Here is a 27,344-nt window from a genome sequence, read left to right on the forward strand (position 1 = left end):
TGTCAATGGATATGTTTTCCATACTGAAGAATACGGGCAAGGAAGAAAGACATACAACAGCGGTGTTTGTGTTAAGGGATCCACTAGTAGTGAGTTAGAAGTTGACTACTATGGTAGATTAGAAGAGGTCGTCGAACTGCAATATCATAACGAACAGAATAAAGTGTTTTTTATTCAAATGCTATTGGTATGACACGATTGACAGAGGAATCAGAGTTGATCCGCACTATGGTCTGGTCGAAATCAACTCAAAAGCTAGACTCCGCAACATAAACGATGTCTTTGTTTTCGCAAAGCAATGTCAACAAGTTTATTACACATACACCCCTTCATTTAGAAAGGATCTATCAAGAGTTGGTTGGTTGTCCGTTTTAAAAACGAAACCCCGTGGTCGTGTCGAGGTTGTTCAGGATGAGAACGAAGACACAAGTGTGCGAGATGAAGTCTTTCAAGTTAGTGAGCTGGTTGAACCATATCGAGTTCCTCCTTCGATTGAATTGGAAGAAAATTCAAATTTTCGTGTTTTTGATGATAGTCTTGTTGATGTTGACGCAGAGGAGTTGAATGTTGTTTTGAGCTCTAGCGGACAAGCAAATGTGGATGAAGAAGACGATATCCATATTGAAGATTGCGATGAGGGTGATGACAATTCAATTGATGATGAAGAAGAAGAAAATTCTGACTAACAATCAAATTTAAGCCCTGTGTAAAATCCTTTCTTTCATGTAATTTAGATTATGGATGATATATTTTGTAACACGAAATATTTATTACTTGAAATAATTACTTGAAATGCCACGATCACGAAATAATTACTTGAAATAATTATAGATCATGGATGATATATTTTGTAACACAAAAATAAATAATTCAAATGCCACAATCACCGACGTCCGTACCGACGGATAAATGTCCGTCGGCATATCACAGAGAGTTCGAAAATAATTACTTGAAATGCCACAATCACCGACGTCTATACCGATGGTTAGTCCGTCGGCGTTTCATAGAGAGTTCGAAAATAATTACTTGAAATGCCACATTCACCGTCGTGCATACCGACGGATTAAGTCCGTCGACATTTCACAGAGAGTTTGAAAATAATTACTTGAAATGCCACAATCACCGACGACTATACCGACAGATATAAGTACGTCGGCAAGTTGTCGGCGGGTCAATTTTACCGACGCCATTACTGACGGACCGCGTGAATTCCAAAGGGTTGTGCATTAAATGCATCTCTGACCGCGGCAGCTCGCCGACGGAATTACCGACGGACCACGAAAAATATGGAGGGCCATTAAAAATTTTGGTGTGAAATTCAAAATTTACCGACGGATTTTGGACACTTCACCGATGGAATAAATTAAAATAATAATTAATTTTATATCCGTCGGTGAATCCGTCGGTAAAACTGCCATATAAGTCCCCCCATCCGCCGTTTCAGTTCATTTTTTCTTCTCCTCTGTTTTTTCACCGATTTTCTCCTCAGTTTTTCACTGATTCTTTTCCTCTCCGTTCTTCAAAGGTTTCACCAGCAATCTCTAGCAATTTTTCTCGTGAATCTCCATTAGTTTAAAAGGTATGTATGTTTTTTGCTTTAAGGGTTTTTTTTTGCTATTTGTTTTTGGTATGTTTTTTGTTTTGGTGTATTTTTTGTAATGTAGATAAAGTCTATAGTTTTTTTTGCATAATTCATTGCTAAAGTCTATAATTTGTTTTTGAATTTATTGAATATTTTTTATTGTTGTATTGGCATAATTATTATTAGTTAATTTGTTGAATATTTATTGTTAATGTTTAATTTACCATAGAATTAGTAATTGAATATGTTTGAAGAATTATTAATTTTACTCTATTATTGCATGATTTGTGTTTAATGTTTTGCATTTATTTTGATTGTTATTCTAGATTTTTTTTTAACTTATTGTTTTGTTGTATTGGTATAATTATTGAATAATTTTTTGAATTGTAATTGTTAATGTTGAATTTACCTTAGTATTAGTAATTGAATATTTTGGAATAATTGTTAATTTTACTCTATTATTGCATGATTTATGTTTAATTTTTTTCAATTAATTTTAATTGTTAGTCTACAGTTTTTATTTATTTATTGAATGTATTTTATTGTTGTATTGGCATAATTATTGAATAATTTGTTGAATTGTAATTCTTAATGTTGAATTTACCTTAGGATTAGTAATTGAATATGTTAGAATAATTAGTATAGATTGGGTCAATTGGTTGTGGCTTTTGTTAATATGTACAGGTTTGTGGATTTGGGTAGTATCCGGTATAGGGGAGGTGCTGTCGAATTTTTTTTTTAACATTTGAATTTAATTATATAATTATTTGTATAAAATTGTGGAGATGCGTAGAATGAAAACCAGAGCTGGTCGCTCACGTACGGTCGCAGCTAGTTCGTCTAGCAGTGATGATGATATTTCCTTAGGTGCCTCTCAAGAAGAGGCACCTACACCTCCTGCGCCGTCAACCGATGCTGCCTCTTCCAGTGGTACTTCACAGCGCAGAGGCGGCGTGCCTTTGCAGCGGAATCAATTTACCCGCAAGTACGAGGCACAGTGGAAGGACGACCTTTCAATGTAAGTTTGTTAAGGTTTAATTTTTTTTTAAAAAAAATTACAACATAATTTATGAAGTAATCACTATTTAATTTATTTCATTTATTTTCAGGTTCACAAATATTGAGGCCGCCCGAGTAATATCATCGACGTTTAAATCGTCGATGGAGATTCCATTGTTTCAATGGAGTCAAATATCCAAATATCCTGAATGGATGCCTCAAATCAATGCATGGTTTGGCAGATTTCAGGTTGGTGTTAATTTATAATTTTCAGCTTATTTCTAATAAATTATTAATATAATTGTAAATAAATTATTGTTTTTATTTAAACTTGTTTATTTATACACAACACAAATTCTTCTGGGACAGTGAGCATAACACTGTTGTGAGGAGGGTGTGGGAAAATCACGCGGCAACTAAGTAAGATATAAAAAAATACAAGATTTTTTTTAGACTAAAATTTATGTTTCGAAATGTAATTTTTGGTTGCGTGAAGTAGGTTGCGTGATTTTTGGTATGAAGTACAGAAAAGGACAAAAAAAACCGCGAGGGATAGGGGTTTCCAAGGCTGGAACGATGTTGCGATTTGGAGGGATTTCAAACCGATATACATCCCGGAAGATATATGGCCGCACTATCTTGAGCACGTGACGTCTGAGCGGTTCACACGATGCTCACAGTCCGGTGCTGGCAACCGGAATCAGCCAATTCATGGCTCGGTGACAACGCACACTAGCAACTCCGTTCCGTTTGCTACACATGCAAAACGGATGGCAAGATTAATTTAAATGAAATATATCGTTAAATTAAGTTGTTAATATATCTTTTTTCATTATAGGCTGCATCTCTTGGACATGAGCCGAGCCTGATGGAGCTGTTTGTGGAGACGCACGTGCGGAGTCAAGACCGCCAAAAGGGGGCGCAACAGTTCGTTGATAACCGTGCTCAACATTTCGTGGTATGTTTGTTCGACCATTTTATTTTGTAAGTTATTATGTAAGTTATTATGTTTATTGAATTGAATATGATGATTACTTTTTTTTATTTTCAGGAGACCTATAATAATCGGTTGAGGAGAGATACGGGGACGATATTTTGACCCATCCGGACTTCGATCCGGATTTGTGGATGGAGGTTGGCTCGTTAGGTGGACCCGATAAAAATCGGGTTTACGGGCTCTCCAACACTACGACCGAAAACTTGCGGTCGACCCGTAGTGTTTCAACTGTTGGGAGCTCCCAATCTAAGGAGTTCGTGGCCTTGCAGCAACACACGGCTCAACTCACCGACAAATACGACCACCTATCAGCGGAGTACGCACAACTCAAAGCGTCTCATGCACAACAAAGAGCGGAGTCTGAGCAAATCAAAGCGTCTCAAGCACAACAAAAAGCGGCTTATGAACAACAAAAAGCGGCTTATGAACAGCTTCGCGAAATGGTTATGAACATGGCAAATAGTGGAACATGTGCGCCTAATCCTTTTTGGCAGTATAACCACCAGCCTCCTCCTCTAGGATCTCCTCCTCCTCCTCCTCCTCCTCTAGCTCCACCTTTATATTAATTTGTAATAAACATTATTTACCTTTAGAACTTCATTTAATATTTTTTTTTGAAACATATTCAGTTTGTAATGAATATTATTTAACTTTGTTTTTTTTTTTATATGTTTAATATAAATTTTATTTGCATAATTGGTTTGTATTACAATTAATTTATATAGTTTTATATTATATATCCTAAATAATTTTTTAAAAACAAATTTAGAAAAAAACTATTACCAAGGAATTTACCGACGGATTCATTCGGTCGGTATTTTAAACACTCACCGACAGACTTACCGACGGAATTAATCCATCGGCATTTAACAGTAGCTGCCACACTTACCGACAAATTTACAAACGGATATATTCTGTCGGTATTTCATACACTCACCGACAGCTTTACCGACGGTTAGTAGCCGTCGGTAAATCACGATATCATCGATGGACTAAAAATCCGTCAGTATATTTCAAGTGGGAATCTTTTTTTTTGGCGCGCAAATTCCGTCTGTAAAACCATCGGCAAATGGTTTTTTTTGTTTTGCCGACCGATATAGCGACGGAATGGGGAATCACCGACGAAAAGAAAGCCGACGGACGTAATCCGTCGGTGATGATGTCGGTAAAAAAATCACCGACGAACTTCTAATCACACACCGACGGGATTTTTCCGTCGGTAAAACTGTGAAATCTTGTAGTGTTCTACAAAAGTTCTGAACTTGTCGAAATTTATTAAGTACCCGTAAAACCTGTAATGATTACAAAATTTCTTAGGATATCTCTATCCTATAGATTTCTTAAGGTATTTCAAACAATAGCTAAAATAATTATCACTTCCCAGTCTCAAATTGAATTCTAAATCATGCAAATGTTGGCCATCATGCAAATGTTGGCCAAACATACACAAGCATTACACATAGAATGAAATACTCAACAACTTAATGTAATAATTAAATCGAAGAAATTGTTCACATATTCATAGTAAAGTTACATCAAACATTCCAGAATAAAAGTCTTCTCCATAGTTAAATTAAAGAGAAACAAACTTGATACGATGAACATCACTCAAAAGCAGAGAATGACAGTGGAATAGATAGGTGTCCTCCAAATCTTCTTTGTTTTTGCCTCTGTTTTTCGTCCCTCTTTGTGCCGCCTCTTCTTCTTTCTTTTGTCTATTTTAGGGTTTCTCTATGTATGCCTCTCCTCTCTTGCAGACGGTCTTTTTTTGTTTTATATTGTGGCCTTTCTACCCCCGCTGGAATGAAGATAGTTTCCTTTTTCTTAATTGAATTCCTTCCTACCCAGACATTGCGGGCCAGATTTGAGGTAGGAAACGTGCGAATTCAAATATCTCTATTTCTGGAGAAATTGTAGAAAATCAAATCTTCTTTCCAACGACACTGATCGTGCAATTTTTGGACCTCTGAGACTTGAGATAAGGGCCATAAACCGAGACAGTATTTGGAGTGCAGGAAATTCGGGTTTGATTCAATCCCTGTTTTTCGACTTGCTTTATGGGCTTCGAAACAACAAAAATGAGTTATATGCCCTTCATATGTTTTGTAGACCTTCATCTTAGATATTTGAAAATGGTGACGAACATCTGGAATTGAGTTGTATAGCTTCCTTTGCAACACACAATAAATCAATGTTCGGTTTTACTGCCGGATTCTGTCTGCTCAGTAACCTAGTATCTGAAAACACATTAATTTTCCACGAGGTCAATAGTTCAAAAACGGATCCAAGATTCTAATTATCTTGTGCAACACATCCAAAATATTTCAAAATCAGGCATGAATAGTGAAAAATATACATGCTAAAAATTCGCTTATCAGGCTGCATTTTGAAATTGGATTTGGGCGCTTCAACGTAGAAGAGCTCTCCTGGTAGATGCGCTGAATATCCTTCCTTGAAAATTTAAGGCCAAGCCGGTAGAATTGTCCTCTGAAGGTTCATTTCTGTTGCTGTACATAACTTATCAGAGACATGTTATCCTTTTTTTTAGTGTAGTGGTTGTTCAATAATCATCAACTTTTCTATATCTAGATGGAATCCTATCAGGAGCTCTACCTTTGTAGGTACAAACACGACATTGTCCTGCACATCAAGCTATAGCCCTATCACAAGCATGTTAGATAGAAGTAAATAATTTCAAGTAGAATTTGACTGAGTTGCTGAGCAACTTGATGATTTAGATGTCGTTGCAGGTCTTACAATGGCATGCAAATTACAGCAAATGTACTAGCACTGTTATCCATAAATAAAAGTACAAATTTACACCACGTTTGCCAGTGATTTCAACCCTGAGGAAATGCCACCTCCTTAAAGGATACAAACCTAAACCAAAGCAACCCAAAATGCAAATTATAGCTGTTTGTTGTAAACAACTAGAGAGGAGGAATTATTAAGGGGTTATAAATTACTTCTCACATGGTGCAAATTAGGGGGTAAATTTTAACCTACGAGAGGAAGGGAAAGATTTTCAGGGGGGCCAAAACTTCTCTCCTTTTTTTTTCTCTTCCTCAAACTTGAAACCTATTTTTTCCTCTTTTAGTCACCCCTTGTTAGTGGAATCTTCTAAAATACATTCTTTGTTGTAAACAACTAGAGAGGAGGAATTATTAAGGGGTTACAAGAGCAAAATTGACTGGTGTTAAAAATAGACTCGGAGGACAGATGTGTGATACCTTTTCCAAATACTGTCGTTTAGGACTACCCCATGGATTTCTTCCACTCCCATAATTGTGAAGATTTAAAGCAACAATTGCTCTTACACTAGAACAAAGAACGCACATGTATAAATTAATTATGAAAAAAATAGCAACATGAAGGATTAAAAAAAACAGTGCTACATGTTTGAATATCTCTAGCAATAGAAACAAAAGAAATATTTGGGTCAGATAAAACACTTTAACGGGTTTATGGAATTAAATAGATAGTTATGGGTGGCTAATACAGAAGAGGTAGTGCTCATATGCATCTCGTTACTTAAATCATTAAAGTATCTCAACAGAAATCACATCAATCCCACTACCTTTTAGGAACAGGTATCTGCTCCCATTCTGTGCAATTAACTTTTTTAACATGCATCCTGAGGATATTCTTGAGTCCCTACAGCCAATAAATGTTATACCAGTATATAAATCAAGGCAAAATATTGTCATGGAATACTGTAGTGAAACATTAACAGTGCAAAAAGAAAATTCCAGGAAAAATGAATAAATAATAAAGAAAACAAAAGTAGATACAGTTGAAAATATTTGATAAAACAATCATAAGAAGAAACGGTTTCAAATATCCAAACAAAAGCCGTTTCAGTAACTACGATTAAAAAAACTCGTTGACACAAATTTCCAAGGAAACTGCAGCGAGGTGACTACAAGTGGTTGCAAATAACAAATGTACAAATTTAACAATAAAAGGAAAATTACTGATAAGGTTAGGATCGTACGAGACTTAGAAACAGTGGCTAAATGTTGCAAAAGAACATTTTATAGTGAAGAAAAAAGTAACTCGGAATACCCTTAAGCTAGCAAACATAATAAATAATTTAAAGAAACAAAAAAAAAATTATCCATCACCACAACAAATGGAATCATAATGCCAGTTAAAAAGGTCATTGCCCAGTTGTAGTCCCATCCAAGTGGGATTCTGGGTGTTAGAATTTGGAGACAATCCTACCCTTCAGCATTGTTCCATGAAGATCTCTCAAGCATAGTTTTGAAACCCGACCCGGTCATCGACCCGGTCAAGTGATTGGGTCACGGGTCAGATGGGTTGACCCGGGTCAACCCAAAAAAAAAACAGAGACATAGAGAAGACAGAGAGACTTGTTACCTTCCTCCAGCAAAAGGGAACTTCAACTTCCCCTCACCGTAGGTTGTTGATCCAACCAACAAATACAATCCCAGAGAAATCAGGACGAACAGACAAAAGCCACAAAGAAGGGGAGAACCACAAACAGATAATACAAAAAAACACAGACGAAAAATGAACTAACACAGATAATGCAGAGAGAGACCAAGAGGAACAAGAATAGAGAGAGACAGAGGGAACAAGAGAAATAAAATAAATAAATAAATAAAGAGAAGACAAGCAGAGAAAAGCAAGAACATAGATGAAGTGAACGAAAAACAGAAGTAGAGGGGAAGAAAGTAACATTGGTTAGCCAGCCCTCCATCACCATCGCCTTCGTCTTTAAGTAGCAGCTCCAGGTAAGTCTTTCTTTCTCTTTCCCCCGCTTTCAATTCTTAATAATAATTGTAATAATAATAACAAACATGGATTGTGGATCATAAGGAACAACAAACGAAAGGCCTATTGTCATGATATATATATATATAAAACAGTATGTAAGAAATGGTTACGGTGGCGAAATTGAAATCGATGGCAGCGAGTGAAAGAAGGATTATCACAGAAATTGAGGTGCTGGGCTGAAATTGAAATTGATGCCAGAAATGAGAAAACGGCCAAGAATAAAGAAAACAAAGAGTGAAAGAAGGAGATTCCAACCTTTTTCGCAGAGATCAATGATCAAACGTTCGCTGCTCCTCTGCTCCTCAACTGAGTTTCAAAGACAAAGAGTAACATTAATTAGGTTTATTGCTTCGTTCTTCTTCTGTCTTCAGTCTTCAGCGTTTTGGCATTTTAGATGGCAAAAAACGACGTCGTTTAATGACAGTGAAAATAAAAAAAAATTGACCGGGTCTCACCCGGGTTTGGCCGGGTGGACCGGGTCGACCGGGTTTCCCGGGCCAATTCCCGAGCGGGTTTTTGCCTCAACCCGGACCGGTCCCAGGCCCGGGTCGGCCGGGTCCCGGGTCGACTCGCCGGGCAGGTCCGGGTTTTAAAACTCTGCTTCATGCTGCTGCTGAATCTTTATTTCTTAAAAGTTTAACACATCTGTCTCTATAGCAAATTATCAAATTCACAGAGCCAAAATTCAAGAAAATTAGAAGTGTTCAGAATAAATAAATAATTAATTAGATTTAGATAGATGTTATTAGACCTCGATATTTATTTTCTTCTCAAGTTTTTCAATTTTTTGCAATTTAAAAATAACAGTTTTGTACCAGCAATTTTACAGTATGGTACCAATGTGTTGAGAACAGAGCTTTAGCAACATACGAAAATGATATATCGCTTTTCCCACCATCATCCTAATTTAATACTCCCTCTAACCACCATATTGTCAAGGTTTCCAATTTGGTTTGTCCCGAAATACAAGTACAATCAAAGAATTCTATTCTTTATTTTTTCAGCTTTTCTATTATGCCCCTTGTTAAGAACTAAGCTCCCATCAATCCTACTAAGAGTCCAGTTTATGGTGTATTTCCAAGGAAATTAACATATACAAATTCATATATAAAGAAATATGAAGATTAGGTCAAACCTTGTTTGAAAGAGGACCTTGTGCAAGGTTAGGTTTTTCATTGCGTAGGTGATGGAAGCCATAGGCAACTCGAGCATCCATTCCTGTGCAAACAAACAATAAACTTAGAAGCAACCTAAAGAGTAAAACAGGATCCAAATATTCATCACAAGCTAAAACCTGCAAGGTTGTCATTTGGAACAAAATTTTTAATGTCATTAAGCAAGTCTTTGCAAATGAAGTTTTACATCTTTCTTTCTTAAATGCCATAGGATTCTTGTCTGAGTTAATTAGCGAAATTGAGTTCAACATGCACCGCCTTGTTCAGATGGGGAGTTAATCGTTGTGTTAAGCCTTCTGTCTAGTGAACAAACAATTATAAAGTACAAACCAATGAGATAACATGTTGAAGAACCAATGGGCACAAAAAGGAAGCAAATGAAAGAATAAATCCAGAAGAACCAATGGAATGAGAAAACACCCCATTTGATGGATTAAAAAAATACAAAAGAAAAGAAAACAAACAAAGAAAAAAAAAATCATTTCGCAGTCAAAAAAGACAATTTTCAACTTTCAAGTAGTTCAATTCTTACACAGAAAATACTTGGAATCATTATGGACAAGTGAGCACAATGAAACAAAGTAACAGATTCTTTGGAATGAAACATTCTTGTTTAAGTTCATCAGTTGAAACACTCGTCAAGACAAAAAGTTGAACTCAAACAACATTATAAATCTCTAAAACCAAGTTAAGACCATATGTGCGCAACTTTAACGGCCATTCTAGAACATATTGACATACCTATGCTGAAGTAATTATAAAACACTCCCTCGTCGCAGTTCACTTTCTCAGGCAACTCCCCCTCAATTGTTAAACCCTGCACTCGAAAGAAAATTACAATTACAACCGTTCAGCTACCAGATTTGTACCAATATATCAGCAAATAAACATCACAGGATTAAACTATCAAAGTAACTGACTTTCAATTTACAATGAAATGAGATCTATAAATCAACGTCGATTCAACGAGAAAAATCAATGATTGTAAAAATATCACGTTAAAAGTTAAACGTATTCAAAATACCTTTGAAAATTTAAATTATTTGGAGATGATGCTGAAAATGCTAAAAGCGATGCAAATATATCAAAAATGCATTTTTTTGGGGTTTTCATTTTTTTTTTTGCTATTTTTGGTTTTTTTCTGAAAATTTATAAAAAACATAGGTCAAAAATTGGGTAGCAACACCCCTCCTCACAAAACACTATTTTGGAATAATGTTTCTCTTATTCTTTTTTTTTTCAATTTATCTTTCAACATTAAGTTTATTAAGGATTAGGCTTCATAATTGTTTTCAAATTACTTTTTATAAGGTTATCCTAGTCCCATTACCGAGCCCACGAGTTTGACGAGTTAACTCGGTTTACTCTAGTTTTTTCTCCTTTTTGCTAATTTTTTTTTTCTCAAACTCATCATTCAACAATGAGTTGATTGAGAATTAAACTTCGTTATTTGTTCTGGTTTGATTTTTATAATGTTATCTCCATCTCATGACCTAGGTCTCGAGTTTATAAGGTTATCCTAGGTTGACTCGAGTTGTTTTTGTGTGTTCTTTTTTAATCGATTTTTCAATTTATCTTTTATGAGATTATCTTAGTTTCATAATCTAAATTGTGTGTTTGACAAGTTAACTTGGTTGACTCGAGTTTTTTTTTCCCTTTTTCTAATTAGCATTTTTTTTAGTTTCATCCTTCAACATTGAGTTAATTGAAAATTAGTGAAGTGAATTAGCCCACGAACACTAATGACCCATTACACATTCCAAATGGACCATTTACTAGGTCCAAAGTGAAGGCATTGAATGAACTGGTTGTGCAAGTCTCAGCAAAGGCTGAACTTGGGGATCCTTTAGAGCATCTAGAGGAGCTTTATTACATTTAATTCATGTGCAAGAGGGATCCAGTCCACCCTTATTTAGGCCATGACGTTTCGACAACAAGGCTGCCAATTTTGTATTAGTTTTCACCAGCCTTGTTCTGTGATGTTTCTATGTGTCTTGTAGATTTCTAACTAATTTTTTATTTTCTATTATGTGTGGAAACATTAATTATTTCCTTTAAAAATTAGGATTTATTATATTTTCCTTGTCAAGTGAGGAGAAAACACAACAAAGAAAACAAAAGAATCCAAGCTAACTTAGGAAACACAAGTGGCGGCAAAAAAGAGCAGTAAAGGCAACATCCTTTTCCTTCCAAAAGAAGGATAAATACAAGACTGAGATCAGAATTCTATTCTAACTTCGAAACTAAAGGATAAGTCTTGTATTAGACCTATGATGTTTTCTTTTCTTCTTCTCTTCTCACGACGAAACAAGATTTAAACTTATGGGCTTTATTTTTTTTTATTAGCTATAACTCAATGTTTGTTTAAGCTTAATTAATACTTTATTTTTAGCTAGGATCCAAGACTTGTTAGGATTAGGGTTTGAGCTTACTAGTAAAGGTTTTGGGTCAGTTTTTGTAAATGGATCAATTCAGCCCATAAGGGTAGATCAATTAGGGTTAATTTCTCAAAACTATTTAAACACATGTAAAGCCTAAATTCCAAAACCTTTGATGAATAATACTTTTGAACTTTTCAGTTTAAAGTGTGAGAGAGATTCTTTTTATTTTTTGTTCTTAAACGAACTAAATCTGTCTTATCAAAGATTAACTAGCTTTGTGGCGTCATTCGACTTTCATTCTAATAGTGCTAGTTCTTTGGGATATGTTTTTAATGTGTCACACTCCTATTAGACCTCTTTCTGCTTTCTAAGATGAGATCTTAATCTTGATTGTGAGTTGCATGACCACGTGATCATGAGGTTCGCATAAGTTGGTATCAGAGCTAAGCTCTAAAAACAGGTTATATCTTTCTGAAATTTTCATTTTCCTAGTATTCGTTAAGATTTTTTAGTGATTGTGTCAATAGTTACAATGATTAATAGTGAATTACTAAAATGATTTTTGTTTCTTTTAACAACAGTAAGTGAATCATGATTTCCAAAAATACATATTGCAACTTATACCCTAATGGTGCTGGGCCTATTTGAAGTTACAACGATAAATTAAACTTTTCCAAAACTTCCAAGCATTATTTAAAACAGATATTTTAATTTTGTTGAGGTTTTCATTTACAATTTAGAGCATTGGACTCTAATCAAAATCTAGCAAGCAATATTTAATTTATCCAAAACAACTTGAATTAACTTGATAAACTTGCAATTTAAGTCATGAATTTAACTGAGCTTGATAACATCATTTTTTAAGAAATAATTTTTTATTTAACTATATAAAAATAAAAATATACACTATTAGAAAAGCAATTAGATAAGATTAAAAAAAGTAATGGTTTGTAAAAAAATTGCTTACATATATAAAAAGATGAATAAAATCAATGTAAAAATTGAATGGTATGTAATAAAATAATATATAAAATTTCTTACATTAAATTAATTGTTTTGGTGGTTTTAGATTGTTTTAATATGTTAATATCAAAAATAAATTTTAAAAAATAAAATAAAATATTATTTTAATGGATTTATAAACAAAAACAAAATACTTTTTTTAAATTTTTTTACCACAATACCAAATAGAATCTCTAATCTCTCGGTTGTGTTTGTTTATGTGACTCTATGGTGTTTTTTAACTTATTTTTTATTTTAAAAATATTAAATTAATATTTTGAGAGATGAATGTAGCTCTACTATACTACAAACCTTCAATGGCTTTTCCTTTTTCTTTAACAATACCGCAAGAAGCTTGAAATCAAATGTGGTTCATGCATTGATGTTTTCTTGCATGCTACAGTTTCACTATTTCACTCTTGAAGTGTTTTGCTTTTTATATCTTATTTTTTTGTATTTAATTTTGTGAATTATTTAATACATAGTGAAGCACCATCATGTATAAATCCCAATTCTTTTATTTTTTATAATTCAGCTTACTCTTAACACTACCAGAAAACCGGAGAAAACCAATGGAATTACCGACGGAAAAAGTCCGTCGGTAATAATTACCGACGGACATAATTCTGTCTCAAAATCTGTCGGTATATACCGACGGCCTAAACCCGTCGGCGAAATGGTCGGTATATACTGACGGAAATATGTCGTCGGTATATACCGACCGTTTCTCCGACGGGGTATACAGTTTGTCTGGAAATATGCAATGGCGTGATGACGTCAGACGATTTTACCGAGGGATTCAAACTGAGATAGTCGTACAGTGACGTGGCACTGTCACCGATGGAATCACTAACGGATTACTTCCATCGGTGATTCCATCGGCAAAAACAATTATATGCCCACCGATCTGTCGACACTCTCTTCCTCTGTTTCTCCTTCTTCTTCTTTCCCATCCCACCTCTCCCCTCCCAAACTGCAGCTCCCCTCCCAAACTGCAGCCAAACACCCATCCCAACTCTCCACTATTCTCAACACGAGCACTCAAGTTTCTTATATCTTGTACGTGGTCACAATATCCGTTTCTTGTAGATTTTATCATTTTTTTATAAGTAAATCTATCCTTTTTAGTTTTAATATTTAATTTTGAATTTTATTGTTTTAGTATATGTATTTTGTTAACGTTTGTACTTGTTTAATTGTTATTTGTCAAAGAAACTTGTAGTATGAATGTATAATTTTGTAGTTTTTATAGTTTGTTTTAGATTTTGTCAAATTATATTTGTTTGTAAATTGTTGAAATTTTGTTTGAATTACACCGAATTAAATGTGTCGTTGTGATGAAATAAATAATTAATAGCTTGTTTAACGAGTCTTGTTTAATTGTTATCAATTCTATTTCGAAGTTGTGATTTCTGTAAATTTATATATGTATAAATTTGTATGTATGAACGTTGATAGTTGATAATTGATAATGAATATTTAACATAAGTGTTGTTTTAGTTTGTTGGATAATGTCGGGGAAAACCAATATTTTTGTTATGTTTTATAGAGGTTCAATAGAAGTCATGGATGATCGTTCATGGATGTATCGGGACTCACCCCAAGGATTGCGGAGGATGGATTATTGTAACGGTGTCCAGGGTTTTATTAATTTCGCAACATCTATTCCGAGGAATTTTACTGATGGCGGTATTAGGTGTCCATGCAGGAAGTGTAAAAATTTAAAGTTTCTGCATCAAGATGTTGTAACGATGCATCTTCTAACCAAAAGGGTTCATGGAAGATTACTTGTGTTGGTATGCTCACGGAGAACTATTTGTTCCTGATGAGAGCATGGAAGAACAGGTGGTTGGGTCAACTTCTAGTGCTAGCAACATGCATGAAGTTGGAAATGAGAACAGTAATCCTTACAGGAATATGGTTATGGATGCAATGAGAATGAGTGAAGGTAATGTCAGGGAATGTCCAATCGTAGAAGAAGAACCTAAGCTAGACACCGCAATGTAAACGACGTCTTTGTTTTCGCAAAACAATGCCAACAAGTTTATTACACATACACCCCTTCCTTTAGAAAGGACCGATCAAGAGTTGATTGGTTATCCGTTTTAAAAACAAAACCCAAGGGTCGTGTCGAGGTTGTTCAGGATGAGAACGAAGACACAAGTGTGATAGATGAAGTCTTTCAAGCTAGTGAGTTGGTTGAACCATACCGAGTTGCTCCGTCGATTGACTTAGAAGAAAATTTGAATTTTCGTGTTTTCAACGATTGTCTTGTTGATGTTGACGCAGAGGAGTTGAATGTTGTTCTAAGGTCTACTAGTAGAAAAAAGAATGTTGTTGAAGAAGATGATAACGAAATTGAAGAGTGCGATGAAGCTGATGATAACAATTCAATAGAGGATGAAGATGAAAATTCCGACTAACTAAACATGTTATAAAGCCTTATTTTATAATGTAATAATTTGAAACATGAAATATTTATTCTTCTTTAATGGTCAGCCCTTGTTATTGTGTTGTGTGTGCTGTAAGATTGCAATTCAAGATTTTGTGAAAGGGTTACATAAAAAAAAATAAGAAAAATTTACGGTTTCACCGACGGGTATACTGACGGACTATAACCCGTCGGTATTTCATAGAGAGTTGCAAAAAAATTACTGGATTGTGCCACAATCACCGACGGCTTTACCGACGGACTATAACCCCTCGGTATTTCACATAGAGTTGCAAAAAAATTACGGGATTGTGCCACAATCACCGACGGGTATACCGACGGCGTTACCGACATACACTACCGACGGAATCACCGACGGATTTACGCACATCCCAAAGCGCACGCATATCTGACACGTGTCCGTCTGCACAAATACCGACGAATCGAAAAGTCTGGCGGGAGTTTTGAACTTTTTTTGGTGCACATTTCAATTAATTTCCGACGGTATTACCGACGGAATTTAATGCCACCGACAACAATTAATTTCCGTTGGTAATACCGTCGGAAAAATTGTTGTAGATAACCCCCCCATCCCCCCATTTGGTTCATTTTCTTCTCTGCTTCTGTTTCTCTTCTTCTCCATTTCTCTTCTCCTCTCCTCTCGGTTTATATTTAGTTTTTAGAAGGGATTTTATTGTTTTGGTGGTAGTTTTAAAAGGTATGTATTCTTTTTTCTTTATCTTTGTATTTTTTTTATTTTAATTATGATTATTTTTTTTGGTGTTCTTTGTTTTGTGTATTGTTTGTAGATAAAATCTTAAATTCAACACACTATTAAGGTAAGCATTTTTTATTCCCAAATTTATTTTGAATTGATATAGTGTTTTTTAGTTTTGTGTATTGTTTGTTTTGTGTGTATGGTGTTTTGTGTAGTGTTTTTTAGTTTTTTAATTTTATTTATTAATTTTATGATATTATTGTTTGTATTGCTATAATTGTTATTGTTGAATTTATGTTAAAAATGTTAATTTATATATATAGAATTACATTTAATTAGTTTATCTTAATTTAGGATATTATTGTTTACATGTCATTGTTATTGCTTGTTATTATATTTTTATATTTATGTGTACCCGTTAATTTCTATTTTGAGGTCCATTAGGGTTGATCGTGTTAGGAATGATATTGATTTAGTTACCTTTTGCTTTTGACCATGTAATTTTTTATAAATTAAGAGTCTTGTCTCCTAAAACTTGAAATGTAATATTAATCCGTAAATTTGAATGTATGACTTTAATCTAATGTTTGTAACTCTAAGTACCAATTTAACAATGAATGTTCATAGTTGAAATTGATTCTTTTACTTGAATATCATTATATGATGTTATTGAATAAAATGTTGTGTTGATGATGATGAGTTGGGTTGAGATCCAGGATGATTGGATCGGGATGTGAAATAAAATTGGAAGTGTAATATGATTTTGTCAATAACTTGGGACCCCCCAGTATAGGGGAGACTCTGTCGAATTTTTTTTTTTAAATAATCGAAGTTAATTATGTAATTATTCGTATAAATTTGTGTAGATGCGTAGAATGAAATTTACAGCACGTCGTCAGAAGACGGTTGCAGCTAGTTCTTCTAGTAGCGAGGAGGACGTATCCTTAGGTGCTGATCACGGCGAGGAATCTACGCCAACTTGTGATGCTGCCTCTTCTAGTGCGGTTTCACAGCGCAGAAGCGTTGTGCCTTCACAGCGGAGTCAATTCACTCGCAAGTACCAGGCACAATGGAAGGATGACCTCTCAATGTAAGTTTGTTTAGGTTTTAGTTTTTTTTTTATATATACTTCTAACATAATTTATGAACAACTAATTAATATTACTACTTTTATTTAATTTCAGGTTCACAAACATTGAGGTTGCAAGGACTATAACATTGGCGTTTAAATTGTCGATGGAGATTCCATTGTTTCAATGGAGCCAGGTTTCCAGACATCCTGAGTGGAAACCTAATATCGATGCATGGTTTAAGCGATTTCAGGTCGGTGTTAATTTTTAATTTCCATCTTATTTTTAATAAATGATTTTTATAATTTTATATCTTGTACTATTTTTATTTTATATGAATTATTTATATACACAGAACAAATTTGAGTGGGATAGGGCGGACAACAATGTTGTGAGGAGGGTATGGGAGAATCACGCGGCAACTAGGTAACATCGAAAATAATATTTATTTTTGTTTTATAATTTTATGTTTTAAATTCTAATTTGTTACTATGGAAGTAGGTTGCGTGATTTTTGGTATGACACCCAAAAAAAATCAAAAAGACATGCGAGGGATAACGGTCTTGAAGGATGGAATGAGGTGGCGGTTTGGCAGGAATTCAAACCGCCATTCATCTCGGGGGAAATATGGACGGCATATATTGAGCACGTGACCTTAGAGCGGTTCTCACGGCGCTCACAGTCCGGCGCCGACAACCGGAACCGGCAAATTCATGGTTCGGTGACCACGCACACTGGCAGATTCGTCTCATTCAGCGCACATGCAAAAGCGGATGGTAAGATTAATTTTAATGAAATATATCGTTAAATAATTTGTCGTTCCTTATAATATATTTAACTTTCAATCTATTTTTTCCTTACAGGCTGCGTCTCTTGGACGTGAACCGAGTCCAATGGAGCTGTTTGTAGAGACGCATGTACGATGTCAAGACCGCCAAAAGGGGGTGCAGCGGTTCGTGGACAACCGTGCTCAGCACTTCGTGGTATGTTCGTTCATTCATTTTATTTTGTAAGTTATTAATTTCTTGAATTGCATCTTGAATTGCATTTGATGATTTTTTTACCGACGGAATTTTCAGGAGACCTTTAATAGCCGGTTGAGGGAGAGATATGGGGACAATCCGTCGACCCATCTAGATTTCGATCCAAATTTATGGATGGAGGCGGGATCGTCTGGTGGACCCGATACAAATCGGGTCTGCGGGCTCTCCAACACTACGGCTGAAAACTTGCGTTCGGCTCGTAGTGTCTCAACTGTTGGAAGCTCTCCATCAGTATCGAACACCCAGTCTGAGGAGTTCATTGCGTTGAAACAACAATATCAACAACTCTCGATGAATTATGATGAGCTCCGTCAAATAGTCATGGATATGAGATCAAAGATGGGTGACGATACTTGTGCAGCTTCTTTTTGGCCGTATGGTCCCGGGAACAACCAACCTCCTCCTCCTCCTCCTCCTCCTCCTCCTCCTCCTCCTCCAGCTCCGCCGCTATTCTAGTTTAATTTTTTTTAAAACACATTAAATTTGTAATGAATATTATTTAACATTACTTTTATATTTTTAATGTTTAATCCATTTTTATTTGTTTATTAAGGTTTTTTACTATTAATAAATTTTTTTTTATATATATTTTAAATACCTACCGACGGATATACCGACGGATAATGTTCGTCGGTATTTCACAGAGAGTTGCCAAACAATTACAAGCCATGCCATAATTACCGACGGAATCTATCTGTCGGTGATTAAATACAGACGGATTTACCGACGGATAATATCCGTCGGTATTTTACAGAGAGTTGCCAAACAATTACCAGCCATGCCATAATTACCGACGGATATTCCGTCGGTAATTACCGTTGAAATTGCAGATGGATTTATTTCGTTGGTAATGTTCCCGCGAGAAACTTTTTTTTGGCGCGCGCGTATTTGTCTGTAAGACCGTCGGTGTTCCGTCGGTGGGTATTTTTTTTTATTTGCGACAGACTTAGCGACGGAAATGGGAGTTACCGACGACTGGTATACCGACGGACGTTTTCCGTCGGTGAGGCCGTCGGTAATTATTTCACCGACGGATTTAATTGCTGTCACCGACGGAATTAGTCCGTCGGTAAAACTGTTTAATGGTGTAGTGTAACTACGAGTGTTTGGATGGATTTTCTTGGTTATGCTTTGGAAAATACAGTTTGGATAAAAAATATGGATATAATATCTAACCCTCCATCTAATATATATATATATATATATATATATTATCCTTTTCTCACTGTTTTTTTTTTGTTTTAAACTCCTTTTGTTTTCTCAATTTCTTTTTTCTCGTTTCCTTTTGTTTAGATATTTTTTCTTCTCTTTTTTCTTTTTAATTTTCTTTTTACTCGAAAATATTAAAAATCATGGAAACATATAAATATAGTTAAATTGCAAGAAATGGAATAAATTATATGGAAATAGTTAAAGTTTGTGAAATAGGATAAATTTTCTTCTTTTTTTTCGCATATTTCTGGTTTTTTTAAAAAAAAAATTATAAAATTTGTATGGTTGATATTTGGGTATGAAACAAAAATCTCATGTTATGTGCCTTATAACCAAATTTAAGATGAGTTTGCGGCCGAGTCAACTTCAGAATGGTCCGCAACTACAGTGTGCCTACAATCAAAATTAAAAAAAAAACTAAAAGAGATCAGTAAATCACTGTACATTGTTTCTAAAATCACTGTGGATTGCACTGTTTACGTTTAAAATTTATTTGTCGGTAGGTTTTGGCCACTTTGTTTCATTGTTTTGTTTCACTGTACATAGTATCTCCTGGCCAATTTTGTTTCAATGTTTTTTCATTTTTTTGGTTGGACACGTGGTAGCATCTTTGCCATACATCTACAGGTTACAGCTTTTCATGTTTTTGTTTTTTTTTATGCAAACGCCTCACAAACAAAGCAAATAATACATTCACAATTCCAGATCTATCTCAGTAAATGCTAAAAGGGCTTAAGAAAACATTGTGGCTGCCTTACTGTGGACTGGAGCAATTGGCTTAAAGGTCTGTTTTGGTGTTTTCTCGCGGTACAAGATCTTGGTTTGTATCATTCAGTTCTCACCAGGAGGTCTGCCCAGTGCTTGCCCTTCGTTCACTAAAAAAGAATGGAATCCGGATCCGTAAGTGACTTCCATAAGCTTCGTTCACCTGCCGTGTGATTTTTTTCGGTACCTTATAGAGCTCTGTCCCCTCACGGACAGATTTTATAATTGCATAGCTTTGTCTGATTAGCTCCTCCTTTTTCTTGCTGCTCGGGCCTTGATGGACAGATTTTAAAATTGCATATAGATCCCAAAAGGAAAGACCGGGAAATGAAGAGTGAACGACGGCTTGGATTTCATGATGGCTTAGGCTGAAAGGGAAAGGGACTTTAGTCTGCAGAGACGTCGTCGCCACCAGAAAATCTGGCTTGATTTTAGGAGTTCTTAAATGCAGCGCCAGAGCAGGTGAGCTTATTTGTGATTAGTAATTTGGTCAGATTTTGTATATAATTGCAGTGATTGACTGACCAGTTTTGGTTTTTTTAAAATTAATTTAATTTTTAGTTTGCTTTTTTACAAAATATCACTTGACAGTGAAGCTTTTTTTATTAGGTGGCTTGGCATGGATTAAAAGGCTCTTTGTGGCTCTTATTTATACATGGCTGGTTTGCTTGCATTTCTTTGTGCTGGTACGTTTTTTTCCCCTAAGAATTAAGGTGTAGACATGCATTTGGATGTCTCAGTTGAGATAGGTGAGAGTGGGTTGGTTCAGCATGCTGATGAAAAGAGAAGAGAAGTATGGTTTTAAGTTGTTTCAGCTGACAGGCATTTAATGCACGTCAAGGTTGGCATGTTGCTGCCATTGTGATGTGCAGTGTTTTTCTTAAGCGGGAAATGTGGAGACAAGGTGAGGGAGCTGATTTGTTAGTTTAATTTTGACTTTAGTAGGTGATGGGCTGTCCTGTTTTAATATTTTTAAGAACTCTATTTTATATCTGGTCATTTTTTCTTGAGCGGAAAATGTGGAGACAAGGTGAGGGGGCTGATTTGTTAGTTTAGTTCTGACTTGGGTAGGTGATGGGTTGTCCTGTTGGAATATTTTTTAAGAACTCTATTTCATATCTGGTCATAGCAATCACTTCTGTTTTGTGACATCCAGTTACTTGCTTTTTATCATGTTGGTGGGCATGTATTTTTCTTTTTTCCTGCAAAGATATATAATGCTTTAAGCTTTGCTTTTGGGTGTACTGGCTCCTAACTTTTTCCCCGTGTTCTACTAAGACAAAGGTTAGTTTTTTAAGATTATTCTTTGCTTTTCCTCAACTTTAGTTTCAAATCAATTTGGGTTGCAAGTTATGAACTTTACTGTGTTTTTAAGATTTGGCTCTTTTTAGTTGTCTTTAATTTTTTTTACTTTTGTTGAACGATTATTTGTAGCATTGTTTGTTGCCTTTTTTGTTATTAGTAAAATACCAATCCTTATGCCCCAATAACATTTGACTATAAACATTCAGCAAATCAAAGTTAATAGCATTAGCCCCGAAGACCCTCCAAGCACAAAAATTACCTTAGCCTTCTTCTAGCCCCTAAAGAGTTTCATATAATATGTGTGTTTGGTGGGATATGAATTAGGGGGGTTAAAGAAAAAGAAACAAATATGTTCCCGATAAGAATAAGGTAAAATCACACAACTCATAAAAGCTTTGTTTGCTCTGACACAGATTTTGGGATCTTTCTCTAAACTCTAGACAGTTATAAACAGGGCAAGTTGTTAAGAAATTGAAACCGGCCAGTAGTTAAGCTAAGCATGATTCTATCTGACACCTGTTCCAAAGTTTTTATCTTCTTATAGAATTGTTAAAGGAGAAAATGCCTTACTCTGGCGACATGTATCCAAATGTACCCACAAGACGTGTAAGGGGAGATGCACTTCCAACCTTAGTTAGTTTTGTTAATCCAAAATCTGCAACCTGTACAATAAAGGATTCAGTACAGCTATGTGAAAAAGGCTTAAAATGGGACACCATCATAAGAAAAATATCAATCCAACCTTTCCCCTGAAGTTCTTGCATATCAGTATGTTTGCTGATTTAATATCACGATGAATATAAACAGGGACAATATGCTCATGGATATATTCAAGACCTCTAGCTGAATCAAGGGCAATCTAGAAAAAACAGAGCTTAATCTTCTAGAACATTTAACACTGTTTGGCCATGGCAGCCTACAGAGTTTGACAATTGCGCTGCACGCTTTAGGGAATTTAAAGAAAAATTACAGCAGAATGGAAAGACCACAGAATTTTCATAGAGTTTCAGCGAAAAACCTCAGTATATCTTCACTACTTTTTTTTTACACGCCTTTCCGTAACCTGGAGTAGAAGTGTAGCACCTAAAAAAACAAAAGATTTTCAATCAACAACACAGGAGATTTAGGGTAAGTGTTTTTTGTTCCATCTGGTTTTGGATTAAAAAAATTATGGGTTGAGATGAATGAATTTGTTATTTGAGATGAGGCATTAAACAAGTATGTTGTATCACTTTGTGTTCAATTCTCTCTATATGGGCAAGGCAGTGAAAGTATTTTCATAATTATTTTCTTTTGATTTTCATAATCGCATGTTTTTTTTTATTGTTGTTATTATCCATCTCTCAAGTTCAGATTTGCTTGGTGACTTTCTATTTTTAACCATTTGTTGCAGGCATGGTATTCCAATTAGTGTTGAGCTATCTCTAGGTTGCAGAGAGTTGTAACACCACCTTTTTCCTCTGTCACTCAAGTTACAGGTGCACCATTATTTTCAGACTTTACCTCTTTTTTGCTTGCAGCTTTGTTGCTGTATTTTTCTTTTCCATTTTATGTTTGTTTTTTTACAGATTAGTTCTTTTTTTTTTTTCAAATATTAGAAATATATTGAAATACTTTGTTGATAAAGTATTAGAAATATATTGAAATAACGGTAAAAAAAACAAGTGCATGTCATGATCATCCATTTTCAAGAATAAAAGATTGTGCTCCATAGGCTGTAAAACCACATATGCCAAGTAAATACATGTTTGTGATTTAATTATTAGTTTGTCCATGCAAAATTAATGTAACCCATCATTATATAAAAACACCAACTCTATACTGGAACCCATCATTATTTAAATATTACTTTGTCCATGCAATTTTTTATTTTATTTTGGGTCCATGTTTTTTATAGTTAAGAGTTTTTTGCTCTAATCCATGTGGTCTTTTTAATTGGCAAGGGCTGTCATGTGGCATTGTTTTTTTTTATTTTATTTTATTTTTAGTAACTACAGTTCCCCTTATTGTTTTCATTTGCTTTTGTAGTTTTGTTTGTTTTTTTTTTTCCTTTTCCTGTCAGCTTATCTCTATGCCTTTGAATGGGTTCCATGTTTTTTTTTTTTTTTTTTCAGTTTACTAGGTAATGTGTGAGTTGTATTGTGTTCTCTCATTCCTTTCTAACATGATCAACATAATGCATACATTATCTAATAACATTTTTTTCCTGCACTATGTTCAGACAAAGCCTTAGGTAGCTTCATTGTTGTTAAACTTCACGTTGTTCCCTTTTAAAAAAATTGTTATTTGAGATGAGGCATTTGAGGTTGAGTGGTGCCTCAGATATGAGAAAAACAATTTGTTTGTGGTTTTTTTCCATCTGGATTTTGGGTGTTAATTTGGTTGATTGGTGGATTTATGCATCTGAAATTGTTTGTTTTGCAGGTTGCTTTATTTTGTGTGGATTTTCTCAGAATCTTTAATCGTGTAGGCTATTAATTTTGCATTTTTATTATCATTTTTATTATCATTCTGATCCAACTAATTCTCCTTTCATTTTATTACAAAAAACTCTTTTGTTCACAAGGAAAACCAAATCTTAACAGTACAGCCGCCTCTCTTTGGTACTTCAATCCAGACATACCAGAATGCTTGGCATATAAACATTTGTAAGTTATTCCAACATCAACCACCTCTCCTATGCTTTACCATTATCAATTTTTTTCTAACTAATTATTTTTTCACCATATTTTTTAATCGATTGTGCACGCAGCTTTGCACAACTACCTGTTGAAATACAACAACTCCCTTCATCATCAAATGTTGTTTTATCGATAGAGGAACAAATCAAAGAAAATAGGAGAACAATACATGAGATTCTTTGCATGAATCCTTATGAGCACAAGGTTATTTTTTAAACCCTTTTATTATTAGCTTTGATAACATACTTTACCTTCTTCATATAATTAGTTTTTAAAATTTCATCAAACCACACTCCTGAAACATGTATTTCCTTTCCATTACCAGCATCTAAGATTCACATGTCAAGCTTCGATTGTTGACTTTGATTTTCCCAATGGCTGGTGGTATCCAAGCTGTCCAAAATGCAACAAAAATCTTAGTGGGGGCGAAAACAATTACACATGCATGGATCATGATGCTATCACCTCTCTTCCAATTCCATGGTAAGTCATCTAATTTCATAACTAAAGCAATATTAAGTTGTTAAATAAAAAAATCATATTCCTTGGATACATTATCATGCACTTCTTATTAATGAACATGTATTCAATTTTATATTATAGGTTTCGCTTAGAATGCATTGTTACCGATGGAGAAGATGTCACTAATTTTCTTCTATTTGGGAAAACTGCTGAGAACTTTTTTGGATCATCGGCCCACCATTATGTCTATGATAAAAAATTTATTGATCCCTCAGTTCTTCCTCCTGCCATGGCAGCAAAGTTAAACAAAAGCATGATTTTTCAGCTTCGATTTGGTGCTTTCAGATCCATCACCAACAGATGTGAGGTTATCATTACTAATATCTTTGACAACAGCACAAATAAGAGCATCCATCCTCTAGAAACAGCAACTCCAGAAGCTAAATCATCTCCTACATCCAAGACATCTACTCCATTAAGCTATATGAAACAGGTTCTCAAAGCTCCATCAACTCCACAAAATACTGTCACACAACTCAAGATTGCTCCTGATTCCTTGGAGACACCACCTCAGAACATATCACCAAACAATGAAACAAGCATAAACAGTGAAGCACGACGTGCACTTGATTTTGAAGATGCAACACAGCAGCTCATGCAAGTTTACATTTCCCCACACTTTCTTTACATTTTTTTTTCCTTAACACGTGCTAAATTTGATGGTTCTTAACCTGTGATGGTTCTGCCTTGCATCTCTTTAACTCCTTTGGTTACAATAGTCATGAAGATGAGCATGACAAAGCAATTGAAGTCCAAGGAAACCTGGGAAACATAGCTACATCTGAGACATTTGATCACTCACTTCCACCTTTGAAAAAACAACGGGCAACATCCTCATCTTCATCGAAGGTTTGATTTTTAACCTCACATTCTTATAAATCAGTTTCCAATTTTTCCAACATGCCTTTTATTTGTTATTTATTTTCTAATTCTATTTGTTTTTTTTATTATTTTACATTTACCTATTTCTCTTCACTTCACAGTCTATAATTCATGAGTTCTTTTCTTCTTTACATGCTAATTATAACATTGAAAACAATTCTTAAAAGAGAAAAAATCATTCCCTGGAAAATTTATGTATCAATATTAATACTTTTCATTAAAACCAAAGAATTAGTAAAGGATATATGTATATTAACAATAAGAAGAAAACATAATTATTATGTGCACACAATAAATACTTAGATAAAGAAGAAATCATTACAATTATATATGTGCATATGTTACTTAAACAATTACAATAAATATGGTTACTTTCTTGGTGAATGCTGTAAATTAAAGTCATCCTAGAGGTTGGGGAACCATGACACCAATTCCTGATACATGATATGCACAATGGATGGTCCACATTTAGGCAGGACTGCAAGCCTTCTTTTAGGTGTTGTAGGCTTTGAAAGCACATTATCCAGGCATACACTGCACTCAATTTCTTCACTATGTTTTAATGCCACAAGAAAATTTTGTTTCGTTTCTTCTCACATGATTTCAAATGCTCCCCTCTTTCATCTTCCCTGAAGGAATAATCACAGCAATGTGATGCCGGAGTTTTTTGAGAAAAAAAGTTTTTCCTTTTTTTTTCAGTTTAGGATTTTTATTGCTTTGAAAAAGGTTTTATAATGACTACATAAACTGTATATACAATAATGTAAAAAAAAAAAAGCATGGTCAATTTTTATATCTTGCTTCATGCACACATTTAACTTCATTTACTACACAAATGTTCACAGAATTTTCAACCTTCAATTGCATCTATAACACAAAACAAAAAAAACCAAAAACATTTTTGTGAAGGCTATTTAACATGTCCAAAAAATACTAACAACAATGACTTGGATTTGTTGTCTTTACATAATTTATTTTATTGTCTTTACATTGCAGAAAAACTAGCAATTCCTCTACAAATGACTTGGATTTAGATTCCTGTAGCAAGAACATGGAGAGGAATCTGGCAGCTTATTTCCACTTTTGATGTTGTTTATAACTTAATCTATATTATCATGATTGCTGCCTCTGTAATTTTGATATAGTTTGGAAACAACAATGTCCTTTAAGTGCTCAGCAATCTGACAGCTTATTTGCATTTTGTTGTTTATAACTTAATCTATAACTTTATCTATATTATCAAACCTTTGATACTATACCTAGCTGCAGTTCTTTTTATTATTGCTTAGCAATTATTATTTTTCATGCATGTTATGCTTATTCTGGTACAAAACTGTATTTTCATTCATAACCTAAAATCGCCCGCAGCAAAGCGCGGGCAATCAAGCTAGTATTACAGCTAATTCTTGTATCTCATGTCGTGGTTATAACTTATAGATATGCCATAAACTTAATTTTTATTTTATAATTATATCAACGTTATATAGTTCCTAAAAATGAAATACATGTTAAAATATTTTACACCACAAAAATAAACGTCCACACCGTCTATAATGGTTTTTGTTCTTAACACAGGCACATGCGGTGCCCATTTTGACCTGACAACTGAAAGATGCATCTTCCCTGCCGCTACCATATGGACGAAAACAACCTTTTCCTCTCTGCATGTTTGACTCTATGAATCGTATGGACAAAAATGGTTGAATTGTATGGACGAAAATGGTTTCGTCGCCATAATTGTTATTTATCGATCTTGCTGCCAGAGAATTTTTTTGAAAA

General features: G+C 34.6%; 3 protein-coding genes across 12 annotated transcripts in view; 2 read left to right on the forward strand and 1 right to left on the reverse strand.

Annotated features, from left to right (window-relative positions):
- LOC112323292 (glutamate receptor 2.8-like) overlaps positions 1-27,344 on the forward strand; it is a 96,202-nt gene that overhangs the window by 59,715 nt on the left and 9,143 nt on the right. The gene's annotated exons all lie outside the window — the stretch shown is intronic.
- Positions 6,268-27,344, reverse strand: part of LOC7465998 (diacylglycerol kinase 7) — a 128,348-nt gene continuing 107,271 nt past the window's right edge. For all 7 annotated transcript variants that reach the window (XR_008059481.1, XM_052453890.1, XM_052453889.1 and 4 more), the window contains one exon: positions 6,268-6,439. The gene's annotated coding sequence lies outside the window, so the exon portion shown is untranslated. The remainder of the gene's footprint in view (positions 6,440-27,344) is intronic.
- On the forward strand, positions 20,133-26,821 carry LOC18100542 (uncharacterized). 4 transcript variants are annotated; one of them, XM_024603243.2, is made up of 10 exons: positions 20,133-20,310; positions 20,461-20,637; positions 20,785-22,958; positions 23,905-23,946; positions 24,047-24,128; positions 24,233-24,365; positions 24,487-24,644; positions 24,765-25,280; positions 25,403-25,532; positions 26,562-26,821. In XM_024603243.2, exons 6-10 carry the CDS (start codon positions 24,345-24,347, stop codon positions 26,568-26,570), a joined length of 834 nt encoding a protein of 277 aa, XP_024459011.1. In that variant the 5' UTR covers positions 20,133-20,310; positions 20,461-20,637; positions 20,785-22,958; positions 23,905-23,946; positions 24,047-24,128; positions 24,233-24,344; the 3' UTR covers positions 26,571-26,821. The 4 variants fall into 4 exon arrangements, with proteins under 4 accessions (XP_024459011.1, XP_052309858.1, XP_024459013.1 ...); XM_052453898.1 differs by having other exon boundaries at positions 20,785-21,459; positions 22,874-22,958; positions 23,905-24,128; XM_024603245.2 differs by lacking the exon at positions 23,905-23,946.

Source organism: Populus trichocarpa, chromosome 6 (assembly GCF_000002775.5).
Source record: "Populus trichocarpa isolate Nisqually-1 chromosome 6, P.trichocarpa_v4.1, whole genome shotgun sequence".
Taxonomy (NCBI): Eukaryota; Viridiplantae; Streptophyta; class Magnoliopsida; order Malpighiales; family Salicaceae; genus Populus; species Populus trichocarpa.

Excerpts from the sequence above, each read along its gene's own strand:
- LOC18100542 (XM_024603243.2), top strand. The coding sequence starts at position 24,345 with ATGAATCCTTATGAGCACAAG. Across the intron at positions 24,645-24,764 it reads ACCTCTCTTCCAATTCCATG|GTTTCGCTTAGAATGCATTG; the intron begins GTAAGTCATCTA and ends TTTATATTATAG. Across the intron at positions 25,281-25,402 it reads GATGCAACACAGCAGCTCAT|TCATGAAGATGAGCATGACA; the intron begins GCAAGTTTACAT and ends TGGTTACAATAG.